Genomic DNA, 22,774 nt, shown 5'->3' on the forward strand with positions numbered 1-22,774 from the left:
TTGGAGACTACAGTGCTATACTTTCCATTAGAAAGCATTTCTCGAATCCAGTAACTCAGAGGTATTGTTAAAAAGAGGATATTACTTGAATCACAGGCCAGAAATGAATGGTTTGATAGAAAAATTACATGGGTGGTGTAGCAAGGTGCGTATTTATGTTGAAATAGTTGGGTGATGCGTTCATGAAGAACAGTGCGTGGGAAAAGGCATCACTTGACCTCCAGAAGGGAGCCAAAGAGGGAGCACAAGGGAACTGCCATTGACAGACCCCACCACGAGAATTTTCTCCGAAAGTACTCCACTTTGCATCTTGCTAAGAATGCAGCTGTGAGACCACTTATCTCGTACGTTAACAAGTATCTGACGTGTTTTTAGAAGGGAGAACAGGACTGTTCGGCTGCGGTCTCACTTTGAGGAACAGCTGCCACCAACATACGAGTAAGCTGTACGTGGAGGCGTGGCTTCTGATTGGTCTGGGTATTTCTGTCTCAGCTGCTGACAGCAAGATGTCTTCAGGAAATGCCACGGTTGGGTTCCCTGTCCCCAACTTCAAAGCTCCATCTGTTGTGCTAAATGTTCAAAGAGACCCGTCCGTCTGACTAGGGGGGAAGGACGGGCCCTCCCTTTACCCTCCTGACTTCATCTTTGTGTGCCCCACGGAGATCCCTGCTTTCAGTGCTCGGGCAGAAGAACTGAAGAAACTCAACTGCCAAGTGGTCAGTGCGTCTGGATTCTCCCCTCTGTCTCCTAGCATGGATCAACACACCCAAGAAACGAGGACTGGGGCCCATGACCGTTCCCTTGGTGTCAGACCTCAAGTGTGCCGTTACTCTAGACTGTGGGGTCTTAAAGGCTGATGGGATCATCGAGGTCATTGATGATCAAGGTCGCCTTCAACAGATCTCCGTGAATGACTTCCCTGCTGGCCACCCTGTGGATGAGACAGACTAGTCGGGCTTTCCCGTTCACTGGCACACACCGGGGGTGGTGGGGTGTCCCGCTGGCTGGAAACCCAGCAGTGACGCCATCACACCTGATGGGCAGAAGAGCAAGGAATATGTCTAAGCAGAAGTGAGCACTGGGCCACTTGGGGGTCATGTGACAGGACTGCCATGAGAACAAAACCTCTTAAACATGACCTTCAGTCCAGAGGTGGTATGGGCCGGGCCAGGCCTCTTCTTCTAGCAGGGGTGTTCAACCTGTGGCCCACAGGCTGCATTTAAGGACTTTCTGCTTATCTGTGGTGGCAGATATCATGAAAAGGATGCCCAGACCTCTTTTTGGGGGGTCATCAGTTCTTGTATGTTTAATGTGTGGCCCAGAGACACTAAAAGGTTGGACACCCCTGTGAGGAAATGTCCTGAATGTAGGGAGCAGGCCAACTGATGGTGCAGTAGTGGGGTGTCCCCTTCGATGTTTTGTAGTTCCTGTTGAACTTGAACTGGGGGGAAAAGTATGATAGCATCTGAGAGTATTCCCAGGTTTTGGTAGTGGGAGATGTTTCAGTGACTATGGTTCTAGAATATTTCAGAGTCCCGTATGACATCTGTGGGCCAAGACTCACTTCGTTTCTGCACAAACACGGACATGGAAGTCTCACGAGAGATCCATCACGTCTTCTCGTTATTGTTGGTTTACTTGTGTTCTCAACTGAAGAGACGCTAAGCAGCATTTGGGTATTAGCCCAACTGTTAGTAGTCCTTTCCCCTGACCTCGTGGGACTCCTTTCAGTGTGGGTGGGGGTGGTATAGATGCAAAGGAGTTTGCCCACTACCTACAGCCAAGCTAAACAAACTGGTTGTTGTTACCTGTGGGGTAGAGATGATGGGCCATCAGTACATTGGAAGCAGATGTATCTTCTGGAAAAGGACACTGGCCTTCAACTTAATAGGGAACAGTCACAGTGTTTTAGTCCCAATCCTTTCTTCCAAGGAAGGAGAAATTGTGATTCCAGGGGTCGTTTTTCCAGCAGAGAAATATCTGCTGTTACGTAACAGTTAAATATTGTAAATGTGCCCAAACTGTTTGCCTTGTTAGTGTTTTCCCTTCTGGTGCAAGGGGGGAGCTTTAGTATGTTACATAGTATATTTGATTCTAAAATTCAGATAGTGTTGAAGTGTTCAGTCATTTTTTTATGTTTATTTTTACTTAGTGATTTTAGAGAAACATCGATTTGTTGTTCCACTAATTACATTCATTGATCTCATTGAGTCTTTAATACCGTAGGGTAACACTGGTTAACTATATAGGCCTAAGGGCATAAAGTGTACAATTCTGTAATTCATCAGCCATAGGTTGTGTGTGCACCACCCCAAGTCATGTCTCTCCATCACCATATCCCCCTGAACCCTCTCCCTCCCCCCACTCCCCTTTCCCTTTGGTAATCACCATACATAACCATGCATATTGTTGTCTGTTTATGAGTTTTTTTTTAATCCCTTTACCTTTTCCACCCAACTGCCCTACCCTCCACCCCTGTTTTTAAGCCCACTCCTATTTTTTAGGATGTTTATGGTTAGAGCCTTGTGCATTTTTATTTTTTAAAGACTTTATTTAGAGATGTGGAGGGAGAAGGAGGGAGACACATTGTGCCTCTGGTGCGCCCCCTACTGGGGACCTGGCCGGAGACCTGACTGGGAATTGAACTGGCAGCCCTTGGGTTGGTGGGTTGGTAGGCCGGTGCTCAAGCCACTGAGCTACACCGGACAGTGCATCGAGCTCATTAGGTCGTTAGTATTTTGTTTGAGTCCTTATATAGGGGAAATCATATGGTGTTTGCCTTTGTCTGACTGGCTTATTTCACTTAGCATAATATTCTTCAGGTCCATCCATGCTGTTGCAAAGGATGAGAGTCCCTTTTCTTCTGAGCCACGTAGAATTCCATTGTGTAGCCCTGGCTGGCGTAGCTCCGGTGGATTGAGCACGGGCTGCGAACCAAAGCATTGCAGGTTCGATTCCCAGTCAGGGCACATGCCTGGGTTGTAGGCCATGGCCCCCAGCAACTTCACATTGATGTTTCTCTCTCTCTCTCTTTCTCCCTCCCTTCCCTCTCTAAAATTAAATAAATAAAATCTTAAAAAAAAAAAAGAATTCCATTGTGTAAATGAACCACTTCTTTATTCTTTAACTACTAACGGGCCCTTGACTGTTCTATCTTAAGCCCTTCCTTTGTTTCACCGTGTCCTCAGCTTCAGTACGCATACTCTCAAAACAACCCCAGATCACCTGGACTCCGTGAAATCTTTCCTGCAGGAAGTTAAGAACCCACACATTCCAGCCCTTGCCCGCGGCGGACCCGCCTCAGCCTGGTCCCTTTCCCTGACATTCTGGAGCAGAAAGAGGATGTGGCGGGAGCCTTTGAAGTCCGGGTGCTGGCTGTCCCGCCTGTCCTTCGGCGAGCAGGGCGCTCCCTGGGGGCCGTGTGTTTGACTTGCTATTCTCGGTGACTTCCTTCTGCCCACCGCTGTAAGCTCGGTAGTGTTTGCAGATGTTTGAAGCGGGGATGAAAGCATCGCTGTTCATGCTGCCAGAATCTGTGAGGCTTCGTTGTTGTTATTTTTAACCGAGAGCCCACAGCAAAACGTGGGTGCCTTGGCCGGGGAAAGGGATGTAGTGTGAGGAGCAGGATGAAAGCTTGAGGCGGGCCGAGCAGGACGGAGAGGAAAGGCGGAGGCCGGGCCTCATCGCTGGGACCCTGGGGGTGGGCGGGAGGGACCCCCAGGGCCGGGGCAGGTGTGTGTGGGTAGGCGTGTCAGGCCAGACTGGTGTAGGGACGGCAGTGGAGACCAGGGTTTGGAACCGAAGGTGCCGGCCCAGAGCCCACCCTCCCGGCCACAGTGCAGGGCGGGAGTTCGGGGCTCCGGGCACCGCCTCCCTGGCCCAGCTGCCCAGGTATTTGTTTGCGCTGCTGGAATGCGCAGGGCGGGCACCCTGTGGCCAGGGGCGGGGATCCACGCTCGTGGCTGCTGGGCGGGGCGGGCCCCAGGCCGCGGGACCTTTAAATTGGCCGCCCTGGCGCTGGCCCTGGCCTGTAACTGACCAAGCCAGCGAGCCACGACCCGATGCTGGACACCATGCCACGCCGCCTTCCGGGACTGCTCCTGCTGCTCTGGCCGCTGCTGCCGCTGTTGCTGCTGCTGTTGCCGTCGCCCGCAGCCCCCACTGCCCCCAGTCCCCTGGCCCACTCGGGCTTCCGGAGGCTGGGGACCCATGGCCCCGGGGGCAGCCCCGGGCGCCGCCCGGCTCCTGCAGTCCCCACCGGGGCGCCCTACTCGGGGGCCGGCCAGTCTGGAGGGACCCGCGGTGCAGGTACTGCCAGGGCTGACGGGAGAGGCGCACCGGGAGGGACACCCGGCAGGGGGCACGGAGGGAGGGAGAGCCTGGCGTGGGTGGGCTGGGGCACCCGGGCATCGATGGGTTCCCCCTCCACCCCAGCCTGAGTTATCCACGGTGCAGGAGAAAGACTCCCCTCCCGGACGAATCCTGTGGGGTGACTGAGGTTCAGAGAAAGAGGGGAGTCAGAGGGCTAGGATTTGGGTCTCCTGAAGCGCAGGCTTGGATAACTGCCCCCGTGATCTGGGCAGGGCAACTGGGGGGACTGGCGCCTCAGCCCCTACTTCTGCGGCAGCTGAAGAGGGCTTCCTGAGATTGTGCTCTGCCTTCTCTGGAAATGGCTCCATCTGTATAGCCCCAGCTCAGTCACTGGCAGGCTATACGGCCCCTCCTGCCAACCCATAGGCTGCCCCAGTTTCATCCAGGATCGGGGCTAGAATTCTGACTTTCCAGTCTGAGATTGAGGTGTGCGATCAGGGAGGAAACTTGAGTTACCCCTGGGTGTCCCCCACTTGTCTTGTAACCATCCTGGTCTCAACTTTTTTTTTTAAAGATTTTATTTGTTTTTAGAGATCGGGGAAGGGACAGAGAAAGAGAGGGAGAGGCTACTACCTCTTGCTGGCCCGCACCTGGGGACCCAGCCTGCAACCCAGGCATGTGCCCTGACTGGGAATCGAACATGCAACCTTTCAGTTTGAGGGCCAGCGCTCAACCCAGAGAGACACCAGCCAGGGCATGAGGCTGATTCTCTTTTCCTTCCTTCCTTCCTCCTTCCTTCCTTTTGATGTTATTTATTTTTAGAGAGATGGAAAGGGAGGGAGATGGAGAGGGAGAGACACATCCTTGCCAATGCCTCTCACATGCTCCCAGCCTAGGACCTGGCCTGCAACCCAGTCTTGTGCCTTGACTGGGAATCGAACTGGTGACCCTCCGGTTCACAGGCCAGCGCTCAAAATCCACTGAGCCACACCAGCCAGGTCAGCTTCTGTTCTGCCCCTGACCACATGTATTGTTTCAACTGACTGGGCCCCAATTCCAACCCATGCTGCCCTTGGTCCTCAAACACCCAAAACACTCTTGAGTCTTTGGCGAACAATTCCACTTCCTTTTTGAGTCAGTAGTTGGTTCCTGTGGCTGAAAAAGGTCCTAGAGCAGTGGAGCCTAAGGGACCCAGGTGTCGATCATCTCGTGCAATCCCAAGCAAGCGCAAGTACAGGACACGGAGGCTTGTCAAACTGAAGGGCCCCAGCCACTCAGTGTCAGAGCCCAGGATAAAGCTCGGCTCTGACATCCCGGGCACGGGGCTTTCCCCTGCTCTTAGTATGGTTTATGTAAGATTTCATCTTCATCACCAAAACTCCAGCTTCCGTCTTGCTGGAGAGAGGCTGCTCCAAACCATTTTTGGGTATCCAGTCTCATCTGGCCAGGGATGCTGCCCGCCTCAGGCTGCTTTGTGCTGTCTCTCTCCTCCTGCACCTTTCTGGGTGATGCTGAGAAAGAACCCAGGGATTCTTTCCTGCCCCAGCCCCAGCCCCAGCGGGCTGGATTTGTAACGGCGACAGCATTTCGAAAGTGAGCCAGGAAGTGCCGGGGTTCACAAAGGGTAAATTCAGCTGGTTGCTCCTGGCCAAGAATAGGGATAAAGCCGTTCTTCGAGCAGTTATTCTTCCCTCTGGTCCTGACCCACCTCCCTCGGGAATGGGTCTGGGCGAGGGAAGAAGGGTTTCACGGGGGACGGCCATGTTCCCCCTAAGCATCACGTAGGAGTCACCTGGAATCCAAACTGATCTTGAATGATGATCCTTTAATTAGTATCACAGTCATTCTTTTCTGAAGTGCTTCCGTTCCTAATTCCTTCCACATTCCTTAGAAATTCCTAAGCTTTGCAATTGAAATTGCTAAGCTTCGCAACGGGTTTTTATTTTTAGCAGAACTCAGAATTTGGCAATATTGTGAGAATGGAAACATTTTGGGAAATTCAGAGTCTCACTTTCCTGTTTTTTTTGGGGGGGGTGATGGGTGGGGGAGGTGCCTGGTAGGGGAGGTGGTGGGTGCTGTGGGTGACACTTCCTTGGTTCTGGGAATCAGAGGGCTGCTATCAGAAAAGGGGGTGAGGTCCAAAAACAACGATGGGGCAACTAGTGATTTCCAGTGAGATGCGAATCAGGAAGTAACCAGATGCTCATAGGATCTCCCGCCACCCCAGACAGACCAGCCCCCTGCATTAGTTTTCTGTGGCTGCTGTAATGAAATACCACGGAATCAGTGGCTTAAAAACCAACCCATTGTCTAAGAGATCTGTAGATCAGAAGTCTCCCTGGACTAAAAGTAAGGTGCCTGCAGGGCTGTGCTCCTTTTGGGAGGGTCCAGGGGTGAATTTGTCTCCTTGCCTTTTTCAGATTGTACGGGCTGTGTCCTCATTTCCTGGCTTGTGGCCTTTTCCCTCTGTTTTCAAAGGCACCGAAGGCGAGTCGGGTCCTTCTCACATTTTATCACTCGGATCTCTTCTGCCTCCCTCTTTCACTTTCATGGATCCTTGTAATAGTGGACCCGGGATAACCTCCCCATCTAGGGTCGTTCCTTAACCGCACCCAAGAAGTCTCTTTTGTCATGTAAAGTGACCTACTTACCGGTTCTGGGAATGGGGACGTGGACATCTTTGTGGGTGGGGACAGTTTTCCCAGGGAGGATTCCGTGTGAACAACCTAGTGGAGAAGGAAGGAATCAGCACGTTTCCGTATAAGAACATAACCTTGACACTGGTAAGGACACCCTTTGGGTGTTGGTGAAAGCACTGTCAAAGATGGGGTTCACATCAGCATGCACGTCTCCTGTTGCTGCAGTGACGCAAAAATACGTCCGTCTGTCTGTGGGAAGGGTTTTCAGCACTGGCCTTCTCCCTTGCTCCTCATCTCTGGTAACCAAGGGGTGAAGTGAAATTCTGGAGTTGTTTTTTTCTTCTAAAGGACTTAATTCCTTTTGACTTAACTAAATACATGACATGCAGCCTATTTCAAGGTGGTGGCCAAATGTCAACCAGCAGGATGTTTACTAGGTGCATGAGATCATGTTGATTTTCGTGGCGGAAAAACATTGCCTCAGAGAGAGACAACCGCAGAGGGAAAAGCCCCCTGGGCCGGGAGTCGGTAAATCTGTAGTCCAGTCCCTGTTCTGCCACTTTCTAGCGCTCACGCCTCCCGGAGACTCAGGCTTCTCCCCTGTAAAATGGGCCCAAAGGCAACCTCTGCACCTCTGGCTTCGCAGAGTCATTGTGTTGGTAACCTTTGGTCTCGGAAGTGTTACTGATAGTAGGATGTTGTTTCTTTCTCTTTTTTTTTAAAGATTTTATTTATTTATTTTTAGAGAGGGAAAGGCGGGGCGGGGATAGAGAGAGCGAAACATCAATGTGCGGTTGCTGGGGGCCATGGCCTGCAACCCAGGCACGTGCCCTGACTGGGAATTGAACCTGCGATGCCTTGTTTGCAGCCCGCGCTCAATCCACTGAGCTACGCCAGCCAGGGCGGATGTTCTTTATTTCTTAATGGAGTATCTTCAGGCAGCAGAATAAAACCAAATGGATACTTTTCAGTTTTTAAAAGAAAACTATGGAGACATGTAATTCCCGTCCCACATAGGACTTTTTTCTCTCAGGAACTGCGTAGCCTAGGGATTTACTGTGAACCCACTTCCCCCCACTCATGGAGCAGTGTGCCTCAGAGCAGTATCAGCCTCCAGCCCCTGGTAGGAAGACGAAGAGCTTTGATTGGCACTTAAGGTTCAGGGGTCTTACTTCCATGTAGGACTTGGTGTGTATGGTGAGTGTGTGTGTGTTTGTGAATTGGGAGAGAAGGAGGAATGATTTGAAAAAGAGACATTTAATAACCAGCTTCTCTCTTAGCCAGTCCTGACTTTTGGACTTGATGTTGGCGGCTAGGAGAGGGAGGGGCATAGAATGAGATTGGCGGGAAAGGATAAGAGAGTGTAGACCAGCCCTTGCTATGTGGTTCGGTTGGTTGGAGCAGGAAAGTTTAGGTGAGCCCTAGCTGGGTGGCTTGGCTGGTTGGGGCATTTGTGCCCATACACCAAAAGGATACGAGTTCAATCCCTGGTCAGGGCACATAGTTGGGTCATGGGTTCGATCCCAGTCAGGGCGTGTACGAAAGGCAACCGATCTCATGTCAATATTTTTCCCTCTCTCTCTCTCTCCCTTCCTCTCTCTAAAATCAAAAATTATATCCTCGGGTGAGGATTAAACAAAAAGAGAAACTGCACATGAAAAAAGTGTATCGTGTTACTACAATGCCTTTTTTCAGTGTAGGAAAGATGTACATTTCTCGAGGGCGGGGAACATGGTTTCTTTGCTTTTGTAGCCCCAGGGCTTTTTGAGGGAGGCCCTCAAAAAGTTGTGGTGGATGAAAACATGAAAGAGAGGTGGCAAGAGTTCGGTAGGGCAGTGGGATAGATACCAAGTCGCAATCTCTGCTTCTCCAAAGGAGAGAAACGGCCACAAAGTTGGAAGTGTAATGAACGTGGATTAGATTAGTGGTCATGCTTCTTCCTACTTTCAGCCTAGCTCAGGCACGTTGGGCCCCAGAGTTCACTACACGTGCATTATTGACCAGGCAGGGGAGAGACTCAGGGCTGGTCTGGAGCAGCATTCACCCCCATGGAAGTGGGCGGGGTGGAGTGGAGTGTGGCTGCCCAGACAGTTCACCTTTCCCACAGTTCAGGGACACTCGTCCCATTGCCTCAGATGGCCAAGATGCCCAAGAAGGGTCTGGAATTCTTTCATTCCTGAAAGTCAAGAGGAACTTTGAGAACAAAACTTGAAGCAGAGGGATGAGGTCCTAAGTGAAATTTCAGGGCTCAGCCAGCCCCCAGGTGAGGTACTGGGGGACACCTCACACCTCTGTGTGAATGCTCACTAGGTAATTCTGAAGGCCTAGCTGCTTTCACAACCCAAAGGGAGATGGGCTTGGGAAAGAGCAGACAGTGGGGCATTTGGAGGTAGGGGAGGCTTCCTTGTCTGGCCTCCAGTCCCAGAGCATTCTGGGTATGAGCAATGGCCCCATTTCTGACTGTGCTCAGATCACTGCTTAGTCACCTCTGTTCCCCACACCCTTCCTTGCAGGTGTTTGCAAGAGTAGGCCCTTGGACTTGGTGTTTATCATCGATAGTTCTCGCAGCGTACGGCCTTCAGAGTTTACCAAAGTGAAAACCTTTGTCTCCCGGATAATCGATACCCTGGACATTGGGGCGGCGGACACGCGGGTGGCCCTGGTGAACTATGCCAGCACCGTGAAGATCGAGTTCCATCTCCAGAACTACTCGGATAAGCAGCCCCTGAAACAGGCCGTGGCGCGAATCACTCCCTTGTCTACTGGCACCATGTCGGGCCTGGCCATCCAAACAGCGATGGAGAAAGCCTTCGCCGTGGAGGCAGGAGCTCGGGGGCCCAGCTCCAACATCCCTAAGGTAGCTATCATCGTGACAGATGGGCGGCCGCAGGACCAGGTGAACGAGGTGGCGGCGCGGGCGCGGGCGGCCGGTATTGAGCTCTACGCCGTGGGCGTGGGCCGGGCAGACATGGAGTCGCTCAAGATGATCGCGAGCGAGCCCCTGGACGAGCACGTGTTCTACGTGGAGACGTACGGGGTCATTGAGAAACTTTCCTCCAGATTCCAGGAAACCTTTTGCGGTAAGTCTTTGCTTCCAGCTAGAAAGGATGTTATAGTCCTACATTATGAATCCAAAGAAAAAGTGAATTCTTCTCCCCCCCTCCCCCACCCCTTTTTTTTTAGTGGAAATTTTATGGAAAACTGAAATACAAGCAATGCTTTTTCACAGTGTTTAGGAATATAGAGCTGCCTTATATATAACTTGGTTTGCTCATAAAAATCTGCATGTTTGCATTAGCAGTGGGAAGGTTGGAAATATCCAGGATAAATGATCCCACTGTTCCCTGGTGGGGTTAGAGCAAAAGAAAAACAAAACGTTCAGGGTGCTGCTCCTCTCCCCTCCGCCCAGCGCTGCGTTTTCCCCAGATGCTTTCTTTAGCTTCCCCACGTCTATGGTTCACAGAACTCTGCGTGTTTTCCTGCAGAGCACAGGGCCCCGCCCCTGTCCACGCAAGGACCAGCCGGCCTGGGTTCCGGGGTAACCGGCAGTTAGAGTGTGCGTGTCCTGACCGCTCTAGGTTGGAGGTCCGGCCCGTTCTCTGATGATTCTTTGTGGAGGGGCAGGAGGAGGAACCAGGGAGGCTGGGAGTTCCGCTAGTTCGCAGGGAGAAGGAGCGGGGTTTGTTTTGTTGTTTTAAATCACTCTGCGACGGCCCTTCTAATTTCTTCCTGTAGGATGGACATTGGGATTTTTAGCATGAATTAGCCAAATCCTGAATATGATCCATCTGAAGCTGGGGTTTATTATCAGTCACTGATCAGAATTAGGAATGTGGGACTTATACTATATTCTTTTATTTTGCATTTTAAACCTACTTATTTTTCTATCTACTTATATCTACCTATCTATCATCATGCTTTATGTATTTTTTTCTTTTTATCATTTGGAGATAATCTTTTGAAGCCCTCCAATGGAATTCTCCAAGCAGGTGTGGACAGAGTTTTAGTTGAGGTGAATGTTAAGATGTAGATACCTTTTGCTATATAATCTATTCCACATTTATTTGTTTAACCCACGTTTATGGGTCACTGTTGATACAAAGATGAAGTTAGTCCCTCCCTACCATCCAAGCAGCAGTCCGGGGGTGGGGACGAGACAAACAGCGGAGCCGATCATCACAGCTGCATGTTTCGAGGAGACTACTAAACGAATGGGAAACTCAGCAATTGCCCGTTTATCAGGAAATGGAGATAATGTCTCGGTCTGGAGCGAAGCTAGCCTCATCTCAGCCAGACCTGGCTGGGATCCCCTTGTCTGTCCTGTCCCAGGACACTGGGCTTTCACAGGCTGCCATAGGCTTTGGGAGCGTCTACTTGGCATTCATGGGTTTCCCAAAGGAAAAGGGTGTTCTTTCTCCTAGGACACCGCCTGTGCTTGTGGGCGGGAGCTTTTCCAGAGAGGTGCTGGTCTGCGGCAAAGCTGGGTCTCACAGCTAGCACCCGGGGTTGGGCCTGAAGGCCATAAAGTAGCAAGTGGTGAGTGGTTGTACCTTTTCCTTCTGGTACAAAAGAGCTGCTTGTTCTGGGGGGAAAATGCCCGCTCTATGGAAACAAGGACTGCGGAGCAGCTCGTTGTAGCGCACAGACTGGAAAGACCGTTCCGTGAAAAGGCTCTTCTTGGGGAAATATTAGCCTTGTCCCAGGGCCAAAGCCGGGGAGGCTGGGTTACCTGCCACAGGGGTGGCAGCCTCCTCCAACAGGCTTTCTCGGTTTCTCAGCAATGACTAAATTCATTGACTCTTCTTTCAAAACATCTTGCTAGGAAAAAATCCAGTGAGATATACATGGCTACAGAAGGGAAAAGATGGAGATAAATTCTAGCTAATATAGTCTTCTTTAGGTTGTTCTTCTTACCTGTTTATGTCTAGTATGAGTTTTATTCTCCTTACTGATATCGGAGGCCCTGAAGTGCACATTTGAATTGGCTGCATATTCGGAAAGCAGTTACCTGCACCGACCTGCACCCTCTACAAGTTCAGATATGTGTTGCTCCCCAACTGCGGGCGAGTTCCAGGCCTAGAGCAATGCACCTGCGTGCTAGGCACTATTGTGTCATAGTCTATAGACACAAACTATAGAACCTTGGAAAGCAGACTGTGGCTGCAGTGGGCCAATGAGCTCACAGAACTTCGCAAGTACATTATTGTTCTCCCTGTATCTGGCTTTGGGGAAGCAAAGTTTTTTTTCATGGATGGGGGATACGTTGAACAAATATCAAATTACCTGACCCATGTACGTGTTTGGCTTCGGCTCCAAATGAAAAATTCCCTTTCTGTTTTGAGAAAGTTAACCATAAGGTCTGTGACTTAAACTTGGTAACGTGACTAGTTTAAGAGTGACATTTCTAAGAGGCCAAGGCTGAGCGTGAGCCAAAGACGGGATGGGAAAGACACCAGAGAGCGGTGTCTTTTCGGCACGGGAGACACTCCCCGAGAGGTCGACGTGTCGACACTGACTGTTGGCAACTCCCTTTGCGCAGCGGCGGACCCGTGCGTGCTCGGCACCCACGGGTGCCAGCACGTGTGCGTCAGCGACGGGGACGGCAGGCACCACTGCGAGTGCAGCCAGGGCTACTCCTTGAACGCCGATAAGAAGACGTGTTCAGGTGAGGCCTGCTTACCCGGTGGGTGCCGATGAGAACTTCTATTTGGGGACCTGCTCTCCTGGCTTTGGGGTGGGCCTTATGCTTACCTGCTCTTTGCTTTTCGGCTGGTTTACTGTTGCTTACCAACAATTTTCCTCAAAAAGGGAAATGAGGAGAAAAGTGAGGTAACACATATATTGGCCTGTGATAGCACAAAATTCCGGGTCCTTCTGAAGATTTAGAATTTTCCCTGGGTTTTATTTAATTACATAAAAAGCTGCCCTTTCGTCTCTGTGGCCGAAGATGCCCCTGGAACCTGGAAGAAGGAGAAAATGTAGGGAAGTCCTCACTCGTCTGGTACAGGAGTACTCACACATAGTCAACCAAGCATGGGACTCAGGCCCACTTTAAACTGAAGCTCTGGGAAAATGTTTGTGAGAGGAAAACTTCAAGATCTTTTTTTTTTAAAAAGATTTTATGTATTTATTTTTAGAGGGGGAAGGGAGGGCGAAAGAGAGGGAGAGAAATGTTAATGTGTGGTTGCCTCTTGTAATCCCCGCGCAGGGGAACCTGGCCCACAACCCAGGCGTGTGCCCTGACTGGGAATCGAACCAGCGACCCTCTGCTTTGCAGTCTGGCGCTCAATCCCCTGAGCTCCACCAGCCAGGGCAAAACTTTGAGGCCATGGAATTTGGCTTACGCATTTTATGGATCACGAATTGAGACCCAAAGTGGGGAGACTTATCCATGCACGGGGTCTGCTAATGAAGAGTGAAGACCTCAGTCAGGTCCAGCCTCCGGCCCCGCGGCCTTCCTCCTGTGCCGAGCTGCTCCTGGCTGTGCGTGTGCGGTCTGTGATTACTTATCTACGTTTCCCTGTGTTCACGCATGTCCTAAGAATTTTTTAAACTTTTTTCTCTTTTGGTCCTGATCATTTTTCGTAGCTATTGATAAGTGTGCTCTTAACACTCACGGCTGTGGACACATCTGTGTGAATGACAGAAGTGGCTCTTACCACTGCGAGTGCTACGAAGGCTACACTTTGAACGCAGACAGGAAGACGTGTTCAGGTAAGTGGGTGAAGAGGCGTTACTATTGCCACCTCTTCGTCTACCTCGTGTCCAGGCAGTGCTGGAGGGGTAGGGTCACATCGACAGGAAACTTGGTGTTTGCCTCTCTGGCCACCCTTGGCTTTTCCCATTTCTAAGTCTTGTGAGAACCTGGCCCACAACCCAGGCTTATTCCCTGACTGGGAATCAAACCGGTGACCCTTTGGTTCGCAGCCCATGCTCAATCCACTGAGCCATACCAGCCAGGGCTAAGATTTCTTTTTTTTAAAAGAGGTTTTAGTTATTTATTTTTAGAGAGAGGAGAAGGGAGGGAGAGAGAGAGGGAGAGAAACATCGACCGGTTGTGTTTTGATCAGTTGCCTTTCTCGTGTTCTCCACTGGGGACCTGACCCGCAACCCAGGCATGTGCTCTGACCGGGAATCGAACCTGCAACCTGCTGGTTTTGTGGGATGATGCCCGATCCACTGAGCCACACCAGTCAGGGCTGCAAATTAGACTTCTGTGCATAGGTGGTAAAAGACTTTTCCATGCTTCATTTCTTTTCCCCTGGACTTTCTCTGGCAGCTCAGGATCAATGCGCTGCAGGTACACATGGCTGTCAGCACGTCTGTGTGAGTGACAGAGCTGGTTCCCATCACTGTGAATGCTATGAGGGCTACACTCTGAATGCGGATAAAAAAACCTGCTCGGGTAAGGCACACTCAACAGATTCTTTCATGCTTGGCCCTTTCTATTGCAATGAAACCAACTTGCAAATCACCCGGAGACAGATTCTTCAAAGTAACTTGGAGAATCAGGCTGCAGACACTCTGCTGTGCTGATTGAGGAAGGCATGCATCGCTTAGGGGGCGGTGAGCTCACTAGAATCTGCAAACATAAACGACTCCAGAAAGTTACTGGGAAATGGGGAGGGAGTGGAGCATGTGAGAAAAGCCCAGTGAATGGAGGGTCCTTCTCCAGGAAAAATGTATCACCCTGTACACTGGGGGCTTTTAAAGCAAATAGGAAACTTTAGAGGAAGTCAGTTGGACAGTACTATTTGGTGTGATAGCCTGAACTGATCCTTTTCCAATTAAAACTTGGCCTGGCATTTTCCTGTAGCCTTCATCTTAAAGCTGGATCGTGTTAGCAAAGGAGACTTTGTAAGGGACTGAATTAGACCCACACAGACCCTCCAGGAAGCTGGGAGCCAGCCGTTCCCTGACAGTTGCTAGATGATCAATCTTCGATGCATCTGAGGCTTGGCTAGCGAGCCCATGCCAGAACGCAAATCCTCATTAATTTGATTTAAACTCACTGGCAGAACCGGGTGGCAATTATAATCTAAAAACACGCCTAAGAGAAATGCCTAGCTCTCCAGGTGGTGTTTAGCTTTGGTATATGCAATATATATGTTTATTTAGATTGTATGCATATTTTCCTCTCTCTCGAGGAGGCATATTAGGTGACTTTTTCAAGAGGGATGAAGGAGAATGACTATCACCGATTTCCTTTGTAAAAAAACATCAGTGAAAGCGTGCTGAGCACCTACTTTGCTAATCACTGTAAAGATATGAAGAGGCAAAAGTTCTGCCTGTGAGTGACCTGCAGGCTGGGTGTAAAAGAACCAACGCCTTAAATAAGTAGAGACTGAGTAGCCAGGGAGAGGGGCTGACGGTGACTAACTGACTAAGGGCTGGAGGTGGACGAGGGTGGGGCTGGAGGCGGGTCCTTGAAGTTGGTGACAGTTTAATGGAGGAGGAGTGGAGAGATGGAGCGGGCTAGGGGCCTGGCTTGCTCTGGCTTGTTCTGGGAGGGAGGGCTGAGTGGGGTGGGGTGGAAACTATCTATGGCTGTGCTTCTCAAATGGTTGCAAGTATCACGCTTGGTGCTGTAAGCTGCCAGGAGCACTGAAGTCCTGGGAGAAGGAAAGGAAAACAAAGTTACATTTCAACGAACAGATAGGGAAACAAATGGAACACTTTGTTTAAGAGAACCCACCAATTCTCAGAGACAGTTTTCTGTCAAGGCGGACTACGGGAGGAATACTCCCGCTAATGACAGCCAGCATTCTCCAGTGCCTACTGCACGTGTGGGTGGTTCTAGGCCTTTTAGACACACTCACACGTTTGGTGCTCAGAGTGGCTTTCCAAGGAAACAGGCGCAGACGGGTTAAGTCATGTGCCCCAGTCGCTCAGTGCGGGAGTGGCAGAGCCAGGATTTGAACTCGGGCACTTGCTCTGGTGGTTACCTATGCTCTTAGACACTAAGCCACCCTGCCTGACGGTGCAAAGCACAAGAGAGCAAAGAGAGGTAAAAGAGAAAGACAAGATGGCGGCAAGGCAGTGTTTATGTATCTGAGAGTAATCATGGATACTATCCAACGCTGGAGTGCATGGGTCAGATCCTCTCCAATGGCCTGCTTTGCCCCAGCTGGGCAGTAGGAAGGCTTGCAGATGAGATGTGGAGGCCCAGAGCAGAGACCTGCCCAGCTGTTACCTCTAGAGTTGGCCGCTAAGCGGGGAGGAAGGGAAGCATAAAGGTTTCTGTTAGTCGGCGTGTTGCTGGCACAACTTGAGTTGTAGTGATGACGTCGGAAAGTCACTCCACAGACAGATCACACAGAGCCTTGCCTTTCACGCAAAGCAGTTTTAGAGGCAATAGTGAGCCACGGAAGGTTTTTGGCCATGAAGTGACACTTAAGAGGAGTGAAACAAATGAACAAGTTTGGCCCCTGCGATGACAGAGGAAGAACCTGTGTCTCGCAGGAGGCCTTTTTGCATTTGCTCTGAGCTGTGGTTTGCACTTGTCCCAGGTCACTTGGGCCACGGGGCGAGGACAGCACTGTTGTCTGCTCCCCACTCGAATCTGGGCAAACCGTGTCCCTCCATGAAATGTATTTACTCGTGAGGGATAATAAATATGTCACTGTCCAATCATACACCTCATCATCATCATCACCATCATCATCATTTTTCTGTGTGTGTGTGTGTGTGTGTGTGTGTGTGCAGGCCCGTTTTTTCTGTCCCACTTTGGAAGCTGTCGAGGGCAGGCCCTTGGTCCCTGGAGTCCTTTCTGTGCAGCATCAGATTTAGTGCCATGGGTAGGTGGGTCCCTAATAACAGTCCTGGTGGCGGGGGAGAACCATGGATGGCTGGAGATACCGGATGCCTTGGTGGTCGTCAGGCAAGGCTGGAGGTGAGTTCTAGAATAGAATCAAGACCCCTTGCAGCCCCAGGGCTGCGGGGAGGAAAACAGGGGGAGGGCTCCCCCGCAGCTATCTGCCGGAAAGGAGAAGGAGAGGGGTGTGTGTGATAAAAGGCGGGGCAAAGGGGAGGTGACATCTGGGACAGGAAAACAGGTTTTCTTCTTCCAGAACGAGGGACACTTGCTGCTGATGACCGGAGGGTCTGCTCTCAACACGTGCTGGGGGCAAACCAAGGCCTTTTTCTCCCAGAAGTCTGTGTTTCGTTTCCTGTTGTAATTTGTGGCTGTTTCCTTCCCTGTGCCTCCCCTGGTCAGCTCGTGACAAGTGTGCCCTGGGCTCCCACGGTTGCCAGCACATTTGTGTGAGTGACGGCGTGGCCTCCTACCACTGCGACTGTTACACTGGCTTCACCCTGAATGAAGACAAGAGGACGTGCTCAGGTAAAGAATGCCCCTTTCCTCCTGTTTCATTTGGCAGGACAGCCTAGGGGTACGCGGTTCTCTCTCCAAGTCTGAGGCCCCTTCTCACGGTCGGAACCCTCCAGGGGGTCCCTGTTGGCATCAGTAGGAAACAGTTCTCCTCCTCCCACCAGGGAGTCTTCCCTCCTTGATGTGGTTCCATCCTCTCTCTCTCTCTCTTTAATTAGAAAGAAAAATCAGTCTTGGGCATTCTTCCTACTCCTGGAAGATGGGGATTCGCCCTGATTTGTAATGGTTTAGGTTCTGACCTCGTTTGTTTAGCCATTCGCTGATTTATTTGTTCAGCGACTGTTCTTGGAGCTACTGGGACACACCAAGTCCTTTAACCAGGTCCCCAGGAAGGGACTGGAGATGGACCAGGGTTTTGTACTTAGCAGTGTACTGAACAAGTCTCACACTTCCTTTGTTAAATTTATTCCCGAATCTTTTATTCTTTCTGATGCTATTGGGAACGGATCCATCTGTCAACTTTCATTTGAGCTGTGTTGCAGTTGTCCAGTTTTCTAAGGGGCCTTTTAATTAGAACATCCCCCTGGGCCTCTGCCCTCACAGCGCTTACAGGCTGTCAGTGCAGATACACTAAACAAGTATCCTAAGTCTCAAAGTGACTGGTTGAGATGGGATTTGAGCTGGCCATCCCTAGCAGGTTCAACAGGATTGGGACGGGTAGGTAGACTACGTGTGATCAGGTGAGTTTTTAGTCCCCCAGCCCTCTGTCAGATCTCTGCAGAATGTAGGGAAAAATGCAGGAGCAAAGGGCCCCGCCCTGTCCTCAGGCAGTAGCGCCACTCAGTGGGAGGACTGCATACCAGTCTTTAGACCTGGTGTGGGAAGTTCCTCTTATTTCTATTAGGCCACTTGGGGGGGCTCTGATATTGAGTAGGAACAGCTGCCTCATGGAATTACAGAAAGAAACAGGGGTCAGCCTTATTGTTCTCCCAGGTTCTTTGCTCTAATGTCAATACAACTTTTAGTTCCAAAGTATTTATGGGCAAGAACTAGAACTCTCAATTTAAACAAGTCAGTAGAAGAATCGCCCATATAGGAAATTAGGAATTATCTAGTTCTTTTTAAAAAGAGATTTTATTTATTTATTTATTTAGAGAGAGAAGGGAGGGAGAAAGAGAGGGAGACATCAGTGTGTGAGATACATTGATTAGTTGCCTCTTACACCCCCCCCCCCACTGGGCCCCTGGCCCACAAGCCCGGCGTGTACCCTGACTGGGAATCAAACTGGCGACCTTTTGGTTCAGAGGCAGTTGCTTCATTCACTGAGCCACACCAGCCAGGGTAAATTACCTAGTTTTAATTCTTGAAGTCTTTTGGCCACACAAATACAGGTTTTTCTCATTTTCATTTTTTAATGAGAATACAGTATCATAAAATTAATTATCTTATCTCTGCATTCATGGCTTCCCACGATACTGCCCTTTTAAAATTTTACTTTATATCATGGGAAACTTCAGATAATCACGAAAGCATAGAGAAAATATAATGAGCTCGCATATAACCATCACCCAACTTTGGCAATGTAAACTTGTCCCCAACATTTCTGAATTCAATTTTTTCTGTGATAGTCACATTCCGAAGTATTTCCTCCTCTTTCTGTGTGCTCTTATATCCTTCTTTCCAGAAAATGCGTTCCGGTAGGTCTTAAAAAAAAACGGAACCATCGAATCGCAGATTTCCTGATTCGCTGTGATTTCTAATTAGCTGTCACCTTTCATGCACTGTTATTGTCACCAGCCGTTGAAGAAGCACGAAGACTCATCTCCACAGAAGATGCTTGTGGATGTGAAGCCACACTCGCATTCCAGGAGAAGGTCAGCTCCTCCCTGCAGAGACTGAACGCCAAAAATATCCTTTCTGGAAGGTTCTCTGCTGCTGTCGCCAGCCAGCCTAGGTACTGCAGTGAGCCAAACGTCTTAGGATATTCCTCAGGATAAGGGCCCTCCCTATTCATTAAGTTTTAAGATGAGCGATAGGAATACTACAGAGCTTTTATTTTTTTAGAGTTCCTTTTAAATGTTTTAAGAGACTTTCACTTATTTAATATTTACAAGGAAAAGCTACCTATTTCTTCCTCTAGTGTTTTTCCATAGCAGTGTATTAGGAGCAGTGTAAGAGCTCCTAATTGAGCTCTGATGAACAGATGGAGCTATTATGCTATGATTTCTTAATATGGCTTCTCAGTTCAGAATCTGTACCTGCTCGGAACGGGGCAGCTGGCGCGTGGGCTGTGAGAGCGCAGATGACCCAGAGCCGTGCACGCTGGCCAGCCACGTGGTCACAAGGCAGATCTGAAGTGGAACGTGGCACCATCTCCGTAACTTCCAAAATCAGTTCTTTAGCCTAAATTGTAATTCAGGAAAAGTACTTTTCCTTAGCATGGCTCAAGTTAACAACACTGTTCCTGGGGATCTGAGAGGAGTGGAATTCAAACTGTGACAGGGATACCCTAGGGGTATACAGAGACTTTCAAGGGGTCTGGGTGTGTGTGGGGGGGAGGGGTGGGGGCAGAAAGTTTTAAAGGGATCAATTTCCAAACCCTTCACATCCTTAAACTGTTCTGCCTAAAATGCTACCTGTAGTCAGCATTCTCTCTTCCCATCCCTCACTTCAGAGTCACAGTTCTCCTAACTTTACACCAGAAAGGGACACCTCTCACGCAGCCCGCATCTCCCTAGGGTGAATTTCTTGGAAAAGTGAAATCTTCCCCGAGAGCCAAACAGAGGGACAGTTCAACAGTTTTTTAGACCGGCGCTTCATAAACACTTCTCCCGAAACCCATTCCGTTGAGAGACACCTTTTCAATTCAATTTTACCTTTTATTTTTAGTGACTTTACGTCAACATTTGTAACTTATTTGTTGTTTGGATGCGTTATGTGCTCATAGTAGTTGTGATTATAACCCGGTCCAGGTGGTTAAAAACAGCTGGGGCCATATGGGCAGGAAAGGTAACTGAAAGGTGATTTCAACATAAATGTGTGTGCTCGTTTGTGCAAGTTTACATCAGAGGCGCACACAGAGTGACCGAGAAAAGATTCCCAAGGTTCGAAGTAGACTCGACTTCTGTGGGGAAAGTAGAAAGGAAATATAAATTATTTTATTTTAAGTATTTTATTTTAGAAGAATGATATTAGGTGTCAATTCAGTATGGGATACATTTGAAAGATTGATATAAACTTTAAAGTATTTATATCTTTTCAGAGAGAGGGGAAAGGAGGGAGAAAGAAAAAGAGAGAAATGCAAGTGTGTGAGAGATACATTGATCAGTTGCACACTCCCCACTGGACACAGGGCCCGCAACCCAGGCATGTGCTCTGACCTGGAATCAAACCAGTGACCTGTGCTTTGCAGGACGATGCTTCACCAACTGAGCCACGCTGGTCAGGGCTAAATTTTATTTTAGGGAGTCAATATTTGTAACAGCAGAAATTGCATATTTTGAATGAAAACTTATGATGAAAATTTTTACATAATTTAAATACGCATAAGGCATCTCTTATTTGTCAAATTATTTTAGGAGACATGGCACAAAGGTTTGTAGACTACTGCTTATGTTATGCTTTCTAAAGGAAAGAATTTCTGAGTTTTAGATTCATTATATTTGCATTACAATGCAGAGTGCATTGTTTGATGAGAAAACAGTTTCACTTTTTAAAGATTCACTGTTATTTTCTTTTATTTTGTATTGAAGTGTTTGAAAGTGTGTTTATGTTTTCTAATATCTAAAAATAATGGTGTTGGCCTTGACAACTATCCACTTGATGACATATTGGGGAAGCTGCAGGCAAATGAATATGGACAAATACATCGTTAAACTGCTTGAAAATTTCACCTGGAAATATGGAGAATTTGGTATATTTAATACTTTTGCACATTGCAATGTTCCTGCTAGTGTTCTGCCATTACCAATGCTTGGGTATTACTGGATAAATAGTTTGAGGATCTTCTAGAGAATCAGTATGATTCTTCTAAAGAAGTAAATGTCCAGAAGAAAATGTCCAGATACTTATTAAAAGTTTTAGTGTCTCTAAGCTATGACTGTGAAAATAGAATGAAAAATTTAATGTTTCTTTATTTACTAATTGAGCCATTTAATTTTTTTCAGTTCCTAAGTTCTCATTCTATTCTCAAACACAAGTCTTCTATTTCTACAATACAATTATGTTCATGTTATATATTCACTATAGACATTTTTAAATGTATAGAAGTATAAAGAAGTAAATAAAAATCACCTGTACAAAACTAGTAACACTTCACTATTTTTTTCAGTGTTATTCCTTTACAAGATAAGTGAACATTTTTAATTCTGTTCTTTTAAAAAATGTATTGAGTTTACGGGGGTGACATTGCATATATAGATTGCAAGTGTACAATTCTATAATACATCATCTGTGTATTGTAATGTGTTCACCACTCAAAGTCAGGTCCCTTCTGCCACCCTCTATCCCCCCATATGCACTTCTACCTGCACCCCCTTCCCTCTGGTGATCACCATGTTATTGTCTGGGACTACGAGTTTTTTCCCCTTAATCCCTTTACCTGTTTCACCCAGCCCCCAACCTCCCATCCCTCTGACAGCTGTCAGTCTGTTCTCTGTCTATGTGTCTGTTTCTACTTGGTTTTTGTCCATTAGACCCAACATATAAGTGAAATCATATGATATTTGTCTTTCTCTGACTGCTTATTTCACTTAGCATAATGCTTTCCAGATCTATTAATGCTGTCACAAAGGGTAAGATTTCCTTTTTTTTTTTTTTAGTGGCCACGTAGTATTCCGTTGTGTAAATGTATCACAGCTTTTTTATCCACTCATCTACTGATGGGCACTTGGGCTGCTTCCAAATCTTGGCGATTGTGAATAATGCTGCAATGAACACAAGGGTGCACATGTTCTTTCAAATTAGTGTTTCGGGTTTCTTTGGATAAATTCCCAGAAGCAGAATCACTGGGTCAGAAGGCATTTCCATTTTTAATTTTTTGAGGTATCTCCATACTGCTTTCTGCACCAATCTGCATTCCCACCAACAATTTGCAAGGGTTCTCTTTTCTCCACATCCTCGCCAGTACTTGTTGATTTATTGATGGTAGCCATTCTGACAAGTGGGAGGTGATATCTAATTGTGGCTTTAATTTGCATTTTGTGATGATTAGTGATGTTCAGCATCTTTTCATTTGTCTGTTGGCCATCTGTTATATACTCTTTGGAGAAGTGTCTATTCGAGTCCTTTGCCCATTAAAAATTTTTTTAATTTATTGATTTTAGAGAGAGGAGGTAGGGGTGGGGAAGAGAGAGAGAAAGAGAGGAGAGAGAAACATCTATTTGTTGTTCCACTTATTTATGCATTCATTGGTTGCTTCTTGTGTGTGCCCTGACTGGGAGTCAAACAGGCAACCTTCCTGTGTTGGTATGACGCTCTAACCAGCTGAGTTCCT

General features: G+C 48.4%; 1 protein-coding gene and 1 pseudogene across 1 annotated transcript; both read left to right on the forward strand.

The window, feature by feature from the left end:
* Positions 1-14: 14 nt before the first annotated feature.
* Positions 15-2,357, forward strand: LOC123822537 (annotated as a pseudogene).
* Positions 2,358-4,073: 1,716 nt separating this feature from the next.
* Positions 4,074-21,155, forward strand: MATN3 (matrilin 3). Its single transcript, XM_045844675.1, has 8 exons — positions 4,074-4,308; positions 9,464-10,030; positions 12,490-12,615; positions 13,539-13,664; positions 14,230-14,355; positions 17,167-17,292; positions 19,078-19,188; positions 21,100-21,155. Exons 1-8 carry the CDS (start codon positions 4,074-4,076, stop codon positions 21,153-21,155), a joined length of 1,473 nt encoding a protein of 490 aa, XP_045700631.1.
* Positions 21,156-22,774: the final 1,619 nt, after the last annotated feature.

Source organism: Phyllostomus hastatus, unplaced genomic scaffold (genome assembly GCF_019186645.2).
Source record: "Phyllostomus hastatus isolate PE091 unplaced genomic scaffold, TTU_PhHast_1.1 phas_contig_402, whole genome shotgun sequence".
In the NCBI taxonomy this organism is placed as follows: domain Eukaryota; kingdom Metazoa; phylum Chordata; class Mammalia; order Chiroptera; family Phyllostomidae; genus Phyllostomus; species Phyllostomus hastatus.